At 38.1% G+C, this 18315-nt stretch overlaps 1 protein-coding gene across 13 annotated transcripts in view; it reads left to right on the forward strand.

Moving 5' to 3' along the window:
* The window catches only part of OXR1 (oxidation resistance 1), a 302655-nt gene that overhangs the window by 247178 nt on the left and 37162 nt on the right, over positions 1 to 18315 (forward strand). For all 13 annotated transcript variants that reach the window (XM_069779895.1, XM_069779893.1, XM_069779894.1 and 10 more), the window contains 3 exons: positions 3740 to 3924; positions 7336 to 8129; positions 17831 to 17999. In XM_069779895.1, the coding sequence (XP_069635996.1) occupies positions 3740 to 3924; positions 7336 to 8129; positions 17831 to 17999 (1148 nt within the window). The remainder of the gene's footprint in view (positions 1 to 3739; positions 3925 to 7335; positions 8130 to 17830; positions 18000 to 18315) is intronic.

Genomic DNA, 18315 nt, shown 5'->3' on the forward strand with positions numbered 1-18315 from the left:
TTTTGTGCTGATGTTATCCTTTTTTTTTCCTCACAGAATCAATAGCACTTGGTTTCTGTCCATGCCAGAAACTCCATCTGTTGAGTAATACATGTTTGACAGGTTTTAAGGAAGCTCTACTCCTGCAAACAAGTTAGAAGGTAGTGAAGACAGAAGCCATTTGTCTTAAAGAGAGTCACAGAAATAGTTAGAGAAGGTGGCAGAAACACTGGCATGTCTGAAAAAGAATAATTTAAACTTGGGACCAAACAAAATGTTTCTTTATCTGGCTCTTACCTGAGCTTTACCAAGCTACTTAGGTTAACATTCAGTGATTGTTGGTAATAATAATAAAAAAAAAGACAGAAATATTAATGATGTTTAGAGTATTATTAAGAATCTCATTTCTAGCCTGTAAATTTGGGGCAGCAGTTCTTCTCCAGAAGCACCCTGAAGTGTTCAGGTAGTAACTGTGGACCATATCAAGTAACTTGTGAGCCAGAAACCTATCGGTCTGTCTCCTGTCACCTTTAAGTAGATAACAATGCAATAGGTCATCTCTTGTTGAGGCACTATAAAGCTGTGTTTTCAAGACACCTGTATAATCTTTCAGTTGCTTATAGTCAAGTGAAGTGTTTGATCAGCTGCTTAGTCAAGTACACATAAAAGCCTATTAGTTCCAAAGGTTTAATTCTCTATTTCTCTATCAGTGTAATAAATTTTAAATGGAATTACACTTTGAGATTAATTTTTAGGCTGAGTATTTCCTTACTGGTGTGAGGGTTTCCTCTAAGACCAAGATAAGCAGCAGCTAGGTTTCTAGCTGTGTCTTTGCTTGAGACTGCAGAGGTAGGCTTTAGAATCTTCCATATGTGTTGGGGACAACTGCCTGATAGATTGGTTTTTCTGCCATCAGGCAGGTCATTGTCAGACTGTTCTAGGAAGCTTCCATTTGCAATAGAAGGTCTCTTAAACTTGTTTTCCTTATGTAGTCAGTAGTCTTGCACGCTTCTTCGGCTAAATGTTTGCCTGCAGAAGATTATATCTACTGTTCCTCAGTGTCCGAGTCTAAACACCACAAGGTACTATACAATTGCTTTAAATGCATTCAAATTTGCCCTGGAAACAGACTTCTGTCCTGCATAGGATGATGTTTCTTTAAAATATTAACAAGCTTGGTGTGGGGGGTTTGGGAGGGGTAAGTTGATATTTTCTGAACTGCTAAAATTGAGGCTGAAGCAAGATAACTGAAATGAGAAGATGTGCAGCTGGTTCTTCATGCATGTTATTCTAATGTTGTGACTCTCTAGTGTTCAGATAAGCAATGTAAAATTGACTTAAACTTTTAACTTATTTTGCGATAAAATATTCTTTAACCACTTTTTGACCTGGACTGCCAGCTGAAGCAGTATTTTAGCTTGCTTTCAAGAGCACAGATAAAGCATTGGATTTTTTGTTCAATAAAACCATGGACCTTGTTGACATGAGTGATATGTCAGTTGTAACAGCTCACCCCTTGATAGAAAAATGTCATCTCCTTTTATTGCCTCAAAAGCTTTAGCACTTTCTGTGTACTTAATTTATCAAGGAAGGTCAATGAAATAGTGAACAAGTGAAGACAAAATCTTAGTCTGGAATTGAAGAGTTCTCCAATGAACTTGATTACTGATTGCTTCTACTGAGTAATACATAATTTTACAAGTTGGTGTTGAACACTTAAATCCTTCAGCTAGAGCAGTCATACAACCTTACTTTTTTTTTTTTCCTCTCCAGCCTGACTGTTCTGAAGATGCACATGCAACATGTGGGCAGTGAAAGAATAGAACAGAATATTTCAGTTGGAAGGGACCTACAATGACCACCTAGTCCAACTGCCATCAAGGCTATGGCCTTGACTTTTGGGTCAAATCTAGAGAATATTAATAAAAGTCCATTTTCGTGTGTGGTCATTAATGAAAGAGCTCAGATTTAGAAATTATGCTGCTTTTTTGCATTGTGCACTGAATTTATGGAAGTAGTATTTGTTTAAAGAGAAGCAATTTGTTCTTCTGAGTAGACTCAGTGACTTTTGCAGTCATGTTAAATTTATTTTCTAGACTACAGTGGATATAACCAAATAGACTTCTGTCAACAGTCATCCTCTTGGAGTTCCTTTTTGCACCTTGAAAGTCTATTTCCACAATACAGTGCTGGGAAAGAAATGCCAGTGACAGTTTTGTTTCAGTGTCTTAAACACCTTGGAATTATGTAAATATCTTCTGCTAACTTTAAAGTCTTTAGCGTATGTTTGTACTCTAAAATGCACATATAAAACCTGACTAGGCACATAATGACTAAGGGGACTTAAGTATAGATGCTTGAGCTGCTTTTGAGACTGTTTTCATTTTTCCATAATAGTGGTACCATTGGTCATTGCTGTAGACTTCAATACTATTTTTGGTTTGTTTTTTATAACTTGCAATTTTCTGCTCACTATATGGCATCTTTTTCTACCATGAAGGTCATCAACCATCACAGTGCTGGGATCAAATTTCTGGAATTGGGAAGGACTGTAGTTGTATTTCATGCTGTGCTGATATGTCGTCTTAAAACAAAACTGAAAACAAACAATCCCCCCAATACACAATGTTTGTAATCACTGTGAACATTTTATCAGTGAGCTGGATATTTATTCAATTCCTGATAAGCTTCAGCAGCACATGAAGCAATTCTTTTGTGATTCTTGCACAGAAGTTTTGAATGTCTTTCTAAATTTGTAAAGTCCTTAGGATTCAAGATCTGTAACTGAAGGATCACTTTCATCCTACTTAAAGCTAGATTTCCTCTAGTTCATAGTTTTAGCTCAAACTCTACTGTTCTAACAGTTTAATGAATTTCCATAGTAGGCAACTGGTGTTGATGTTTGTGTGAGTTTCTAATGCTTAAAAAAAACCTAAAATAAAAATCAATCTATTGTAAATTAGCTTGGTATCTGTATTGTGTAAGAACCCTACAGCTCATAGTATATCAGCTTGCTTTAAACTTTTTCATACTAGAAGTTTAAAATCTAATTGTGTTCATGTACTGCAGCAGTATCATTGTGATTAAATCCATCCAGAGCTGCATCTTGTTGCAGCTGCATCTTTAAAAATCTTTAATATTTTTAATCTAGTTTCATTCTATAAATGTATTTGTCCTATCAGTCAACAGGTCCATTAAGTTAGAATGACTTGTATCAGATACTGCTGTTGCTTTTCTGTAAAGAAAATGAAGATAAATGATGGTTTTGGAAGATCGTTCTTTTTTTGTTCTTTAATTAAATAGTAGAAAGTGAGAAGAGTTAAGAGTCAGGTTTTAGACAGTGCTTGAAGTTTATTGCAAAACTAACTATAAGCTCTGTGGTTGTCTAGGAAGGATGTATCTTTACCTCAGAGGAGCTGCCTAGCATATCCTTTAGGGTGTGAGGAGGTTGGTGTTTTGTGTTTTTTTTTTTTTTTCTGGTTGGCGTGGCTTTTTTTTTTTCTCCACTCAACCCAGCTATTAAGTATCTGTAAGGAACAATATTGTTTTATTTTGGGAAAGTAGGTGGCATTAATTTGCTTCCCCAGAAAAATAGTTATGTTTCTAGGTGACTGCAAAACATAAGAAACTGTATAAAGTTGCTTAAGTATAAAGATGCTTTAAAAACAAATTAGAAAACCCTTTTTTTCCTACAAAAAAATTGAGAGTAAGCTGAAATATGAAGGAAAAAATTTACCACTTCTTTTCCCTCTCGTTTTAGGGTACAGTCAATGGTGTGCTGCTAGTGACGCCAAATAATATAATGTTTGATCCTCATAAAATGGATCCTCTGGTCCAGGAGAACGGCTGTGAAGAGTATGGCATCATGTGTCCAATGGAAGAAGTGATGTCAGCTGCTCTGTATAAGGAAATTGTGGACAGCAAAATTAAGGATTCGTTAACCATGTAAGATAGGATAGTATTTATAAAGCTTTAAGTAAATATGAACTGTAGCCATATTGCTGACCATACAAAGCTACCAAAACCACATTTTCTTCTGTTGTTTTCCTTTTTAAGAACATCATCAGATAGGCTTAGAAAGACCACTGAGAAAACTTACGTTACCTTAAGCTTTCACATTCTATATACTATATAGAATAAATCCTTTTCTATATAAATGGATTCTAATTTCCTCCAATAGTCTCTTTTAAAAATCAGTGTATAGCAAGAGGTACCACACCACTTCCTCTTCCCCTGCCCTGCTATGAAAACAATAACAGATGTGTTTGATTCTTCAGCAATTTAAAAACTGATGTACAGAATAGCAGAGTCCAACTGAAACAGCTTTAGGTGCAAGTCTTTATTGTTTACCACTTTCCACTTGCTTCTCAAACTCTTGTTGCTCTGATAAATGGTTGTAAGACTAATTTTCTGAGACTTGTATATATTTTTATGGTATTAGGAGTATATCTTTTCCCTTTTTGGCCAGGGCAGGAGCTGTATGTTTGCCTTTGGGTCTAGCCTTGTTGGGGGTGAACAGAATGAATTTGGATCAGTCAGCTTTAATTACTGGTGTTTAGCGTAGTAGGCATTTAAAACTGACTTTAAACAGCATTATGAAAAATCCTTGTTCTGTTCTGTCTGTTACCTAATTTTTATACTGTCCTCAGAAATAGGATAAATTCTAACATCAAAGCTAAAAAGGATTTTTTTTAAAAAAAGCCATCTTTACCTATCACAGCCCATAAAGCACAAACATTTGCAGACTACTTTGACCATCTAACTGCAGGGAAGTGGACTCCTTTAACCAAGGTAGAATTGTCTATATGTATGGGAGAGTAAAGCTGCTTGCCATTTTAAATAAAGTGTAGAGATACTCAGTAACTCTGAAAAATGTACTTTTACAGTTCTTACAGGTAATATGCTAAGCACATCTTTCTTGATAATCTTAAATATCTGGACAACCAGAAGAAATAACTTGTCTCATGCTATTTTTAAGCTCAGTTTCAGCAGAGACCTGATAGTAAACTGGTATCTTGGCATCGTCTTGTTTGCTGCCTGAAGTCATGCATTTCCTTGAAAGAGCAACTAATATACGTATTACTGTAGTAGTACTTTTGGGGCTTTTGATGTAGAATGATGATGCCTTCAGCATGATTGCTTTCTGGAAGTTCATTTTCCAGATTGAGTTTTACAAAGTTGCTCGTAGTTCCTACTTCAATTGATGCATAGTGCAAATAATGAGATTATGAAAATTAGATATTTCTTTTAATCTGCCTGTTTGAATCATACCATTGCAGTTGCAAAACAAGTCTTTTTCCTAGCATATTTAGTTTCTTAATGACTTACTGTTGACTTACAAATGTACCTTTCATGCCCTGTTGATTTTTGTGGTCTTGTAGCACATGCATTTTCTGTTTTTTTATAATATAAATGAATATGGAATGAAAACATGTCTAGTAATAAAAGGTCACACTATGCGTTGAGCCATGAATGTCCAATTTTTTGATTTATCTTTCTTGTCAACTTTATAAACTATTACATGGAACACGAACTTCTAGCATTTTCTTCAGTCCCAGCACTTTTGTGCCTTAACCTTATCAAAATTTGAGGCATGTTTGTAAATTTGGGGGAAAATAAAATTCAAATTTCTTAAGTCTGTAACCAGAACTCCCAATAGCTACAGCTAGCTCTGACAAGACCTGTGTGTCTCGAGGTATTTGAGACTTAAATCATGTTTTTTCCACTATTTGTTTTTTTCTAAATATTCCATTGTTATAATTAACCCTCTTTCTCTCCCAATTTTGCCAACTGTCAAACCTGTTTAAACTTGGAAAAACAATCTGAATACTGAAAATAAGATTATTGGTATAATAGAAACTGATCACAAAACGAACGGATTCTTTTCTTCTTAAAACTGCAATTTCATGTTGTATGGTTTTTATATATAAGCCACAATCTGTGCTGAAACTGGAAAGAAATATATCTGAAAACATACAGATTTTTTGCGCATTTCCTGAACTTTAGGTTGTGCTTGTCCAAAAGCACCTATTACCAGCATAATCCTGAAAAATTAAGGAAATGGTCCAGTCTAATAGGTGATAAATCCTAAACTCTAATCCACGTGCTTTGTAAGCAAAATTACTACATAAGCACAAGCTTAATACCAGCTTCATGTTAACGCTTGGAGAAGAGAGTGTATATGCTTTGCAAACATCCTGAATTTTAGTGATGTCTCAGTAATGTCAGTAATGACCTAACTGAATAAAAAGCTTTGTAGAAATGGTGAGTGGATTTATCCTTCTTCAAGATGGGAGATTAAGGTATGAGCTTCTTAAAAGCATTTGGTACTAGATAATGGAAGATGTGCTTGTGGTAGCAAGGGAGTTGGCACTGAGAACTCTAGTAAAAAGTATGTTTAAACATGAGATTTTTTTATGAAGGTTGTATACTACTCAGTTTTTTTGGCAACACTGGAAAAGCTTGAGCCATGTAGATATAGTTGAGCATGCTCACAGTCGCCTTGTAGTCCTCCTTTTCTAAAACTCATAGAATTTCTGGTTAGCTTATTTTGAAAGGCAGGTTTGAATAAGATTACTTGCTTTGCAGAAAGGAAGTTCTTTCATGCTTGCCTTTTTTTTTTTTTTCCTTACACTATTTATGAGCATTTCATGTCTGCTCTTTAAATTGTTCAGTTGTACCAAGTAGTTTGGGATTTATTTTGCTTAACAGAGGTATCCTTGAACTTAGGTACCTGACTGGTGAAGACACTAATCTTTTAAGTATTTCCCATGGGCAGAATGGTAATATCTACCTTGGTGGTTCCTGTTCTGCATTGACTGGCTGAGATAGTTAAGGTTAGACAAGATGATTTCTGCCATTCATTTCTTAAGAGTGAGCTAGGTGTCAACTTCATAATAGGGTAGGATAGGTATATAAAATTGTACTGGCCTCTTTCGTAGATAAAGCTTAAAAGATTTTGGAGGATTTCTGCCTTTTAGAGATTATGATTGTATGTAGCTTTTTGTTGGTTTTCCCCTGTTTTTTTTTTTATTTTATTTTTACACTCTAAGCATCTCAAACAATCTTGTTGGTTTCATAGGAGAGCTTCTACTTGCAAAAGTAATGCCCTGAAGTTGGGAGGTCCTATCTATGTCATGCTGGCCAAAGGTCTGCCATAAGCTTACTGTTAACGAGAACATATTTTATGCTTGTTTCTTATTACTGATGCTCTGAATTAAGTTTTTTTAATTTGTTTCTTTTCTTTTTTTTTTTAAGAGCACCCTTAAATTTTTTCAGCATTAACCAAAACTTAGTAAAGAAAAGAGCTTGACAGAAAATGCACCTGCTATAGTAACATTCTTATTTCCTCAACAGAGATGTAGAACAGCTGTCTGTAAGGGAACTTTGCCATTCCAAGAAAGCTGCAAAGAGCAATACAGATGAAATGGATTCCAGGATTTGGGATACAGGCAATGACAGTGCTAGTACTGCCCCGAGGAGCACAGAGGAGAGTCTCTCAGAAGATGTCTTCACAGAATCAGAACTCTCTCCAATACGTGAGGAACTTGTTTCCTCAGACGAGCTTCGACAAGACAAATCTTCTGGAGCATCATCAGAATCTGTCCAAACAATAAACCAGACTAGTGCTGAATGTTTAACAATCATTTCAGACTCAAATGAAGTTGCCAGTGACTTAAAACCCAGTGCTGAAATGGTTGTAAATGTTAAACAGTTTGGTACCCACAGCTTAGGTTTGGAAAGTTCTGAAATGTCTATAAAGGGGGGACAAGAACCTAGTGAAAATATTGCAGATATCCTCCAGCAGTCTTTGCAAGGATCACACAGTAGTGAAGAGCATGACAAAGAGGCAGAAGTGGGTAATGATCAAGATTCCTCATTAGGAAAAGAACGAGAAGGAGAGAGTAAGATGGCAGAGGAAAGTCCATGTTATGAAGATACCACAGATTCTCAAAAGAAAGAGACAACTAGCAAAGGAAAAGTAGCGAGAGGGCAAACGCAAGACTCGGAGACAGAAGTTGAGGAACTCCGCAACCTCTGGAAGACCCACACTATGCAACAAACCAAACAACAAAGAGAAAACATGCAACAGGATTCACAAAAAGAAATTGGTCAGAAAACTGTGACTGCAAGAGATGGGCGATTAGAAGGTGAGTCAGTATTTATGTGTTAGTGTTCAGATTTACAGTGTATGTCCCTCCAGCTTATCAGAATTTTCGTTATTTTTCATTCTGTAGAACATGTCTCCCCATATATTGGTTGTATTTCTCATTGGCTCGAAGATATGCTTAAGTTATACTGTATAGAAACCAGTGAGGAAAATATTGCTCAGGAAAGTGAAAACAGAGATACTTTTGTTACTGTCATTTTTCTTCACTGAAATTGTATTTATGAACATATTAAAAGACAGTATCTTTTCAGGGGAGTTTTAAATGAACCTGTAAAATTAGATCCATGATGCATTGGTCACTGTAGAGCTCAAAATTAAGTGTTCCTTAGCAGTCAGCTAGCTGTCACTTAAATTTTGCTCCCAGTATACATGTGTATGAATGAATTTCAGGGAATGAATTTCATCTTGTTTATAGCACGTCTATCTTGTGGTTAAGGTTTATAACATGAACAACAAACACTGGAGGCTTAACGCTCTTTTATACTTTCAGAACTTTGTTTCGCTTGCATCTTGTCATACTTCCATGCTGACTAGAACAAGGTTGTGCGGTGACTGAATTAAGCGCTTAAGCTATCTGGACAAGATTCCCTTTATTTCACAAAAGAATCCAACTTACATATAGTTCAACAAAGATCTAGAAAGAACTAACAGCATACAGCCAATACTACTAACACAGGAGCGTATATCTGGCTCAGCTGGGATGTTTGCCAGTCCTCAGAACAGTTAAAGATAAAAACATTCCATACCCATACTCGTGACTGTCTTCAGCCACATCTTCCCAGGCCTACACAAGGCCATCCTCCAGCCTGACCTTGTATAACTAGTTCTTCAAAGCTTGGCAGACATGCAGCCCAACAAATTCTAACGGTCACCCTTGAAAACAAATGCCAGGTGTTCCAAGCTGCTCCCACATCTCCCTCTTTTTTTGTTTAGGAACATCAGATTCACGAGGGAGGCATCAAGGACTCTAGCTTCGAACTGATGCAATCCTCGTACTGCTCCTCAGATGATTCTGATTGCTGCAAACACACAAATGATTAATAACCCTCCAATAACAATACAGATTCAGATACACAGATTTAAACCTTCAAACCATGTTTTTGGATTTAACCATTTAACACTATTAGACAATTCTTTAAAAAACACCTTATTCTGCTAATTTTATATATTTCCCATTTGATCTTGTAATATCTGTGCAAGATCTTAGATATCTCCTGCAATATTAGTAGCAAACGCACCTTGCAAATGTGCCTTCACCTAATTCCAATCTCATACACTTTCATTCCTTTGTAAAGGAGTTACACAGAGCCCTTGTTTTTGAAATTCTCAATTACAATGTAATTTCATTCTATTTTGTAATGCACTTTGTCTCTATGTGATGGATTGATCCTGGCTGGACACCAGGTGCCCACCATAGCTATTCTATCACTCTCTTCTCAGCTGGACAGGGGAATGGGAAATGAGGTTTGCGGTCAGTTCATCACACATTATCTCTGTCGCTTCATCCTCCTCAGGGGCAGCACTCCTCACACTCTTCCCCTGCTCCAGTGTGGGATCTCTCCCATGGGAGACAGTCTTCCACAAACTTCTCCAGCATGGGTCCTTTCCACAGCGTGCACTCCTTCCGCACTGGAGCAGTGTGCTCCTGGTCCCCCACGGGGTCATAGGTCCTGCCAGAAAACCCGTGCCGTGGGCTCCTCTCTCCACAGTTCTGCAGGTCCTGCCAGGATCCTGCTCCAGCGCAGGCTTCCCATGGGGTCACAGCCTCCTGCAGGCACCCACCTGCTCCGGCGTGGGGTCCTCCCCGGGCTGCAGGTGGAGATCTGCTCCACCGTGGACCTCCTTGGGCTGCAGGGGGACAGCCTGCCTCACCATGGTCTTCCTCACAGGCTGCAGGGGAATCTCTGCTCTGGTGCCTGGAGCATCTCCTTCCCCTCCTTCTTCACTGACCTGGGGGTCTGCAGGGTTGTTTGTCTTACATGTTCTCACTCCTCTCTCCGGCTGCTGTTTCTGTGTGTTCCACTACCACTTTTCTCTTCCCCCTCTCCAGCTGTTTTTTTTTTCTTTGGGGGTTTGGGTTTTTTTTGTTTGGTTTTTTTTTTGTTTTGTTTTGGTTTGGGGTTTTTTTTGTACACAGAGGCACTACCACTATCACTGATGGGCTCGGCTTTGGCCGGTGGCAGGTCTGTCTTAGAGCCAGCTGGCATTGGCTCTGTCAGACATGGGGGAAAACCTCCACCAGCCCCCGCAGAAGCCACCCCTGTAACCCCCCACTACCAAAACCTTGCCACACAAACCCAATACAGTCTAAGCCAAATTACCACTGCTTCTGAAGCATCCAGTCATTCTAGTATTGTTGATCAATTTGTACCTGGGTATTCATTTCAGCTGTAACATTTTTTTTAATACATTAGCTACTGTGTGAGCATCTGAACGGATTTCACAAGCGCCATGGTAGCAACAGCAGCAGTAGCTGCAATAATGGTAGCTGATATTATAAAGGCAATGAGCCATCCTATAAATTGTTGTGGGTGACTAATTGTCTGCTTTAAAAGCCTTGATAATTGACTTAATCCTGATTCCCCTTCCCGTGATTTGGTCGTATTTACAGGGATCCACAATTCAGCACGACGTCACATTGGCATGATTACTGTAAGACTTGGTTCAGATATATTCTTATGAGTAAAACAGCTAAAATACCAAGGTTAATTCAGATTAGTTTCAAAAGCATGGTTATGTAAAGCGATATCTACAAATTGAGCTGCTACAAAAACATAAGGATGTGAAGTACATCACTGAATCTTTGTGATTCTGTGTGAGGTTCAAACTTATACAAGGAATGGTTTTTTATACAGTCACCGTAGCTTAGGCGCAACACCTCCAGTGGGCCCAATAAAAATGCTGCGCCTGAGCCACAGTGACCCTGCGAAGAAAAAAGGATCAGAATTCTTACAATACTGTTGCTGGCCACTATTGCCGGGTATGCTAAAAAAGGTATTCTTTGGAGTAGGATACATGTTGCATCATCACGCTAGCTTGTTGTTGCATTCTCTTCAAATGTCCCTGTGTGATAGCTTTTTCGTTCTTGATGCACCGCTTCCTCCTCATTCGTTTCTCCTCTTTCAAATTCAGAGTATTCATCTGCGGGATTGGGTTGTCCGAGTGGTTTCACCAGCTCATGATATGGCTTCACGTGTTTAGCTGGAATCCACTTGGTTCCTGTGGGAAGAAGAACACAAGCATACCCTCGCCCCCAAGCGATTAGTTCCACAGGTCCACTCCAGCCAGGTCCACTAAAAGGATCTTTATACAATACTTTAGGTCTTTGTGAAATAGAATCGGGAGTTTTAAAATGCCGCTCTATTGCCGTGCTGGCCATTAAGTCTGGTGAGCGATTTAAAAAATTCAAAGTATACATAGCATTATCTAGCTGTTTTTGTGGTGGCATATTCCCCCTTTTTTGTTTATGTAACATAGACTTTAAAGCATGATGCGCACGCTCAAGTATTTCTTGTCCAGTAGGTGAATGTGGAATCCCTGTCACATGGGATACCTGCCACTGTTGCAAAAATAATTGGGTAGATTCAGCTACATACCCTGGACGGTTGTCAGTTTTAATGGTTTGAGGAACCCCCATAGTTGCAAAGCATCGTGACCAGTGTTGTTGAACATCACGTGCCCTTTCTCCAGAATGAGCAGTAGCACAAATATAAGAGGAAAAAGTATCAATAGAAACATGCACAAATTTCAAGGAGCCAAAGGCAGATACATGTGTAACATCACTTTGCCAAATGGCATTAGAATGTAAACCGTGTGTGTTAACTCCAGTGCTCACTGCATCAGAAGTAACTCTTTGACAATCGGGACAAGAATGAATTTTATCTTTAGCCTGTGCCTTTGTCAAATTTTGAATTGTGTTGATTCGCCCATGATATCCTTTACTACAGTGAGGGCACAATTGATTTGGAGGTTTATCATGTTTGGATTTCTGTTGTTTAGGACATTGCTTAGCCATACGTCCCAATTTTCCACACTCAAAGCATGTCACAGTAACTTTGAGTTCAATTAACATTTAGTTGTCGTGACAGTGCAGCAGCTAACATGTTAACTCTATGAGTGTCTGTCCCTACGTTTTGACGTATCTTAATATATTCCCCAACGTCAGTAGCTCTTCCTCTTAACAGTTTTCAATACAGCCTGACAGTCTGTATTTGCATTCTCATAAGCCAATTGAAATAACACTTTTGTAGCTTCCGGATTTTCTACCTGCCGCACTATCGCGGCTTGAAGGCGATCAATAAAAGATGCGTACGGTTCTTGAGAGCCCTGTCATATAGAGGCAAATGAAGCGATACCTTGCCCAGTTTCAGGTACACGTCGTAAAGCCATAATTGCAATACGAGTAGCTTGATCGAAAACTTGCTTTGGCAAAGCAGCTTGTGCCTGAGGTGTAATGTAAGGGCCTGTTCCTTGTAACATATTTTGATCTGTAAGTATCCCTGATGACAAGTTGTCCATAATTTGTTCCACTTACAAATCATTGTATTCTAATTGCCATACAGAATACTGAGCAGAAGTCAACACAGTTTTCATAAGCAATTTCCAGTCCCAAGGAGTCATAGTATAAATGCTTCCAATTGTTTCCACTAGTCCTATTGTAAATGAATTGTGTAACCCATTTTCGCAAATTGACTTCTGTAATTCTTTTATCATTTCATAAGGTAAACCCTCATGCTGTGGTGGATTATGGGAAAAGTAAACATAGTATCTCCTTGCTGTAGAGCTTTTTCTCGACAGTGTCGCATCAAGCTATTTGTATTTTTTCCCAAATCATTAAGTGAATCAACACATTTAGCATCAAAGTCTGTTAAAGGCGGAGCTGAAGGCACTCTAGTTTTTTCTCCGCACCGCTGTAAAGCAGGAGCCACAGGATTAGACAGAGGCATAGAGCTAGAGGGATTAGTAGGAGAAGGAGCTACAGGTAGCGCAGCACAGCCGGGTTCTGTTTTTAAGTTCTGCAAACCCTGGAGAGGGAGTACCAGACGACTGGGGTGGGGGCGTGGGGGACGGCGCTGGCTGCGGCAGGCAGCGGCGGCGAAGCGGGTGCGAAAGGGGCGGCAGGCAGCGGCGGGGACCTGTATGCGGTGGTGAGGGTCGGCGAGCCCGCGCTGCCCACCCGCTGCCTGCCGGCGGGGTGAGTGCCGTAACGGTGTTAGTGCAGGCGGCGGTGGAGGTAACGAGGGATATAAATCCGGCTCTCTTTCAGAGTCCACCCTGCCTGATGCAAAAGAATTATTATCGGAATCAGAATCCTGCTCGTTAGCGGCCCGCTTACAAACTGTCTCCTCAAAAGCAGTATCAGGTTGTATTGATATGATTTTCTCTGCTGGCTGTAAATGCACCAGCGCAGTATAAATAAATTTCCATGTCACAATTAAATTTTCTGATACACCGAATGCCAAAGTTTTTTGCGTTTGTAAATGCTCCCCGACTCTTTCCCAAATCTTGCTATCAAAAGTTCCCTCTGTGGGAAACCAGTTACAATTATCCTTTACCCATATGAAAAGCGAAGCTATTTGTCCCTCTGTTGTTTTATACCCAGGGGCCCGTAAAATCTGCTGCAAAACGTTTAAGTAGAGCTTATGCTCCTGAGAAACCGATTGCCCCATGCTACCGCAATCTTGCAACTCACCCGTTCCGCAGGGGTTGCTGTTACCTATTTTCTCGAAGTCGTGGCCACTTCTTCAAAACTCTCCCCATTAGGTTGTGTGGTCTCCGCAGTGAAGGGGAATCACCTCTTCTCTTCTTCTCTTGATCATGTTGTTTTCTTCTCTTAATCGTGCCGGCTTCTTCTCTCGATCACGTCGTCTTCTTCTCTTGATCGCATCAGGCTCACTATCTGCAGCGACTGAATTAAGCACTCAAGCTATCTGTACAAGATTCCCTTTATTTCACAAAAGAATCCAACTTACATATATTTCAACAAAGATCTAGAAAGAACTAACAGCATACAGCCAATACTACTAACACAGGAGCGCATATCTGGCTCAGCTGGGATGTTTGCCAGTCCTCAGAACAGTTAAAGATAAAAACATTCCATACCCATACTCGTGACTGTCTTCAGCCACATCTTCCCAGGCCTACACAAGGCCATCCTCCAGCCTGACTTTGTAAAACTAGTTCTTCAAAGCTTGGCAAATATACAGCCCAACAAATTCTAACGGTCACCCTTGAAAACAAATGCCAGGTGTTCTGAGCTGCTCCCACAGGTTGAGCATACAAAAAGCATATCTCAAGATAAATACGAGCTAGATGGTAAGAAACTAGTGCTATGAATATGGGGAACAACTAGGCTTATTTCTTGAGTACCTTTACTCCTCTGCAAAGATCAGGTCCTGGGATTATTAGCCAGAAGTTATCTTGAAAATCTATTGAAGTTACTCAATTCATATTAAAAAAAAAGGTATGTCTTTTTAAGTAACTTAAAGATGTTTCTGCCTGTCTTTGATTTTGCTTGTTAAAAAATTAATAGGTCACTTTCTGATATTTTACCATCTTACTAATGGAGATAAACTGATTGTTTTAACTGTGCAGTATTTTTGGGGCTAGACAGAAAACATACCTATAACGCCTGTCACAAACTAAGAGATTATTTGTGAAGTGCATTTGAAGGTCAAATTGTTTATGTTCATTAAAAATTGAGGTTGTATTGAATAGAGAGGAAGATTCTTCGGTTGACAGAAATTCATCTTGCACTTTAGAGTCTGATATGATAGTTTTTGTTTTTGTTTTTTGTTTGGTTTTTTTTTTTCTCCTGTTAAGGAAGTAACTGAATTTTGAAATTTGAAGCTGATTAATAGATGCATCTTTCTGTGATAGATTTGGCTTTTATGCCTTAAATATTAGAGGAGATCTTCTGGCAAAATTGTCAGCTAGTAGTAGTTGCTGTTTGTGACTTTAAAAAAAATGGAAGCACAAGTGTTCTTTGCCAAAATTGCTGCTTTTCTTACAATTGAATATTATTTGTAATTCAGTTGTATTAGATGCTTTAGTTTTGTTGGCTGCCTAAAAGATTGTATCATTTGGTGACACTGCAGGTTTTTCATGCAGGATGGTCTGTATAGTCACAGAATATATACATATATAATCAAAAAAGTGTCTGCATACAGTCAGAGGAGTGCTGGCTAGAAGCCTTCTGCACATGGTGTTGCAGCTTCACTGAAGGTTGTGGGGGTAAAATAGAAAGAAAAAATAATTTAAAAAAAGAGGTAAAAAAAAGCACAAGTTACTTTTCGGAGACTTGTGCCAATGACGTCAGTCCAGTTGGAATTATTGTATGTTTCTTATTCTTGCATGCTGTTTTAGCAGAATGCAAATAAAACAGTAGACTATGAATTAATGTTTCTCAATCTAAATAGATTTGGTGAAGCTTCTGCTGGCTTTGTCTATAGGCAAGTTTTAGAGCCAAGATAAAAGTTTGGATCTATTGCTTAACGCTTGAAGGTCACCAAAGACTAAATATGTCAGGTCTGTTAACAGTAGGTCACTAAAAACCACTAGGTAATTAAAAAATTGAAACACTGTAAACACTATCTAATATCCTGTCTATCAGACTAAAACTCTGAAGTAATAATACTATGAGTTTAATACCATTAAGATACCTAGATAGGTCTTTTTATCTCCTGCATCTAGCAAGGACTTGGTTGAATTCCTCTTTTCTGCGAGTTTTGAGCATCTAGGTTTTTGAGAACTACCATTTGTTGATCTTCACAGAGGCCAAATGTTTCTGAGTTTGGAATTAATGATCTGTTTGTTCTGAATGTTGAACAGGTGATGCATTGCAAGTCGATAAATTGTGAGTAGTCTAGAATAGCTAAAAAGGTCTCCCTTGGAATTTTTTTTTTGTAACCCATGACTCTCATATTCTCTTCTATTTTTACAGACCCTTAGGTTAACCACCCGACTTAAATAAAAGCTAGATGTAGTTGATACTTTAGAGAAATTATGCTGGTTTATAGTTAAATAAATAGCGTAAAGAAACTGAAATCTCATTAAAGATAACGTGTGTCTGCTGCTTAGCTGGATATTGGCCAAGATTGAAGGGAAAAAAAAAAAAAAGGCGTGATACATAGTAGCCATTACTATTTATTTTTTTTCTAATGAATTCAGTATCAAATATACAAAATATATTGGAGAACACATCAGAAAAAAAAGAGTGTCTTAAATAGTCCTTTTGACATTTGGGGGCAGGGCTAAATTGTTTGTTTTCATTCTCTCTGCTAGCTGGAACTAAATCTCACATTTTTATTTTTTAAGGTATGGTACAAATCCCACTTCTCTGAGCTCTATGTCAGAGAAGTTTAAACTACTGCATCGGAAGGACCAAAATCCCAAATATCAGATAGTTTTAAGAATGTTTCTCCAACACTGCCACAAAGTTCACGTGCCAGTCCTATGAAACAGCTTTTTGTTTATTTGGGATTCTTTTTGGTTTGTTTTTTTTTTTTTAATCTGACAATTTAGCATTTGAGCTTATGGATTTATAAAATACTTCCAAATCATTCATATTATGACTATTCTACCATACTGTATACTGCAGGTATAATTCTAAGATATTGTAACTGAAAATTAGGAGGCGCACATTTAAATATTTACTGAAAAAAAGAATCTTTTGTGAATGCTATTCTAAACTTCATGGTGAAAATCTGATTGAGAAAACATACAGTAGAGATGTTTATAGATCAAGAAGGTGGTGTTTTCTGTGCTCAGTGTGTCTGTAGTCTGCATAGACACTGAAGGAGAACTTCAGCTGTAAAGATGAGTGTCCTAGAAAATTGGAACATATCTGTGTGTACATGTAAACCAGAGGTAGGCTAAATCTTTTGTTGTCATAGCTGATCATAAGAACTCTTAAATTTACATTATCCTTCCTTTTTTAAAAAAGTCTCTTGTGGCTGGAGCTCATGTTCTGGGATTTGGGCAATTAATCTAGCAAAGAAACAATTTTGAGAAGGCTTCTTCCTTTACCTTGTGCTGACCTGGCAATCCAGACCCTGAGGGTAATCATGTAATTCTGTTAGTTCATTTAAATATACTACTGGATGGAAAAATCTCATACTGCAACATCCAGTATACTTCATCCTGAAGTGGTGTTCATACTTTTGAAATGTTTGATACAGCTAACAAATTAAAATTCATCTTAATCCTCTATTAGTAGTGGCAGAACTTTTTTTAAATTAAAAGTTAACTAATGAACAGCTTTGGCATACATGAATCAGGCCTAAGTACTTACTTAACGCTGTATCTTTTGCATGTATATGGAATATCTTTTTAATATTGGGAGGGACGTCCAATTCAGTGTTGAGGGATATGTATTGAGAATACCTTCTGAAATACTTTCAAGTATGGATGAAAGACTGTCATAATGTGAACTGAGGTTGGAAGCAGAAATGAATGTTACAATTATTCAAATGTGTTGTATTCTGAAGTTAATTCTGCTGATGCAATTTACGTAACACAAAAAGGACAGGTAATTATTACTACCTATGTTAGTTACCTCATCTCATATTACTTACATATATATGCATCTTATATACCTGTATTGCCTAATATAAAATGGGCTAATAATTTTGTTAAGTTCTTTTGTGCATTGTGGATAGCTTACTTTTTCTTTACTGATAGGTTCTTCTCTTACAAAAGAAAAAAGGCGACATCGATCTCACAAGTTTCTGTGTCTCAGGGTTGGAAAACCCATGAGGAAAACATTTGTTTCGCAAGCAAGTGCATCAATGCAACAGTATGCACAGAGGGATAAAAAGCATGAGTACTGGTTTGCTGTTCCACAAGAAAGGTAAGGAGGAGGTAGACTGTAAAAATGAACGCTTTCCAATAGGTCTTTGAGCTTTTTTTTTTCCTGCACCATGTGAAATTTTTCAGTGACTGTGTCTGTAAAGCAACACAAAAAAACGGTCAACAACTAAGGATATTGATGATTGGCTTGTACTTAACACTGGAATACCTCATTATAATACTGAAGTTTTACTGATTTACTTGAGTTACTTGCATGTTCAGCCAATAGTTTATCATGTTATTATTTAGGCTTGTGTTTGTAGCTAAGTGAATAATGAAAGAAAGATTCAGGTAAGTAGTGTCTGGTGAAGGAAGTG

This window comes from Haliaeetus albicilla, chromosome 3, assembly GCF_947461875.1.
Source record: "Haliaeetus albicilla chromosome 3, bHalAlb1.1, whole genome shotgun sequence".
Classification (NCBI taxonomy): Eukaryota; Metazoa; Chordata; class Aves; order Accipitriformes; family Accipitridae; genus Haliaeetus; species Haliaeetus albicilla.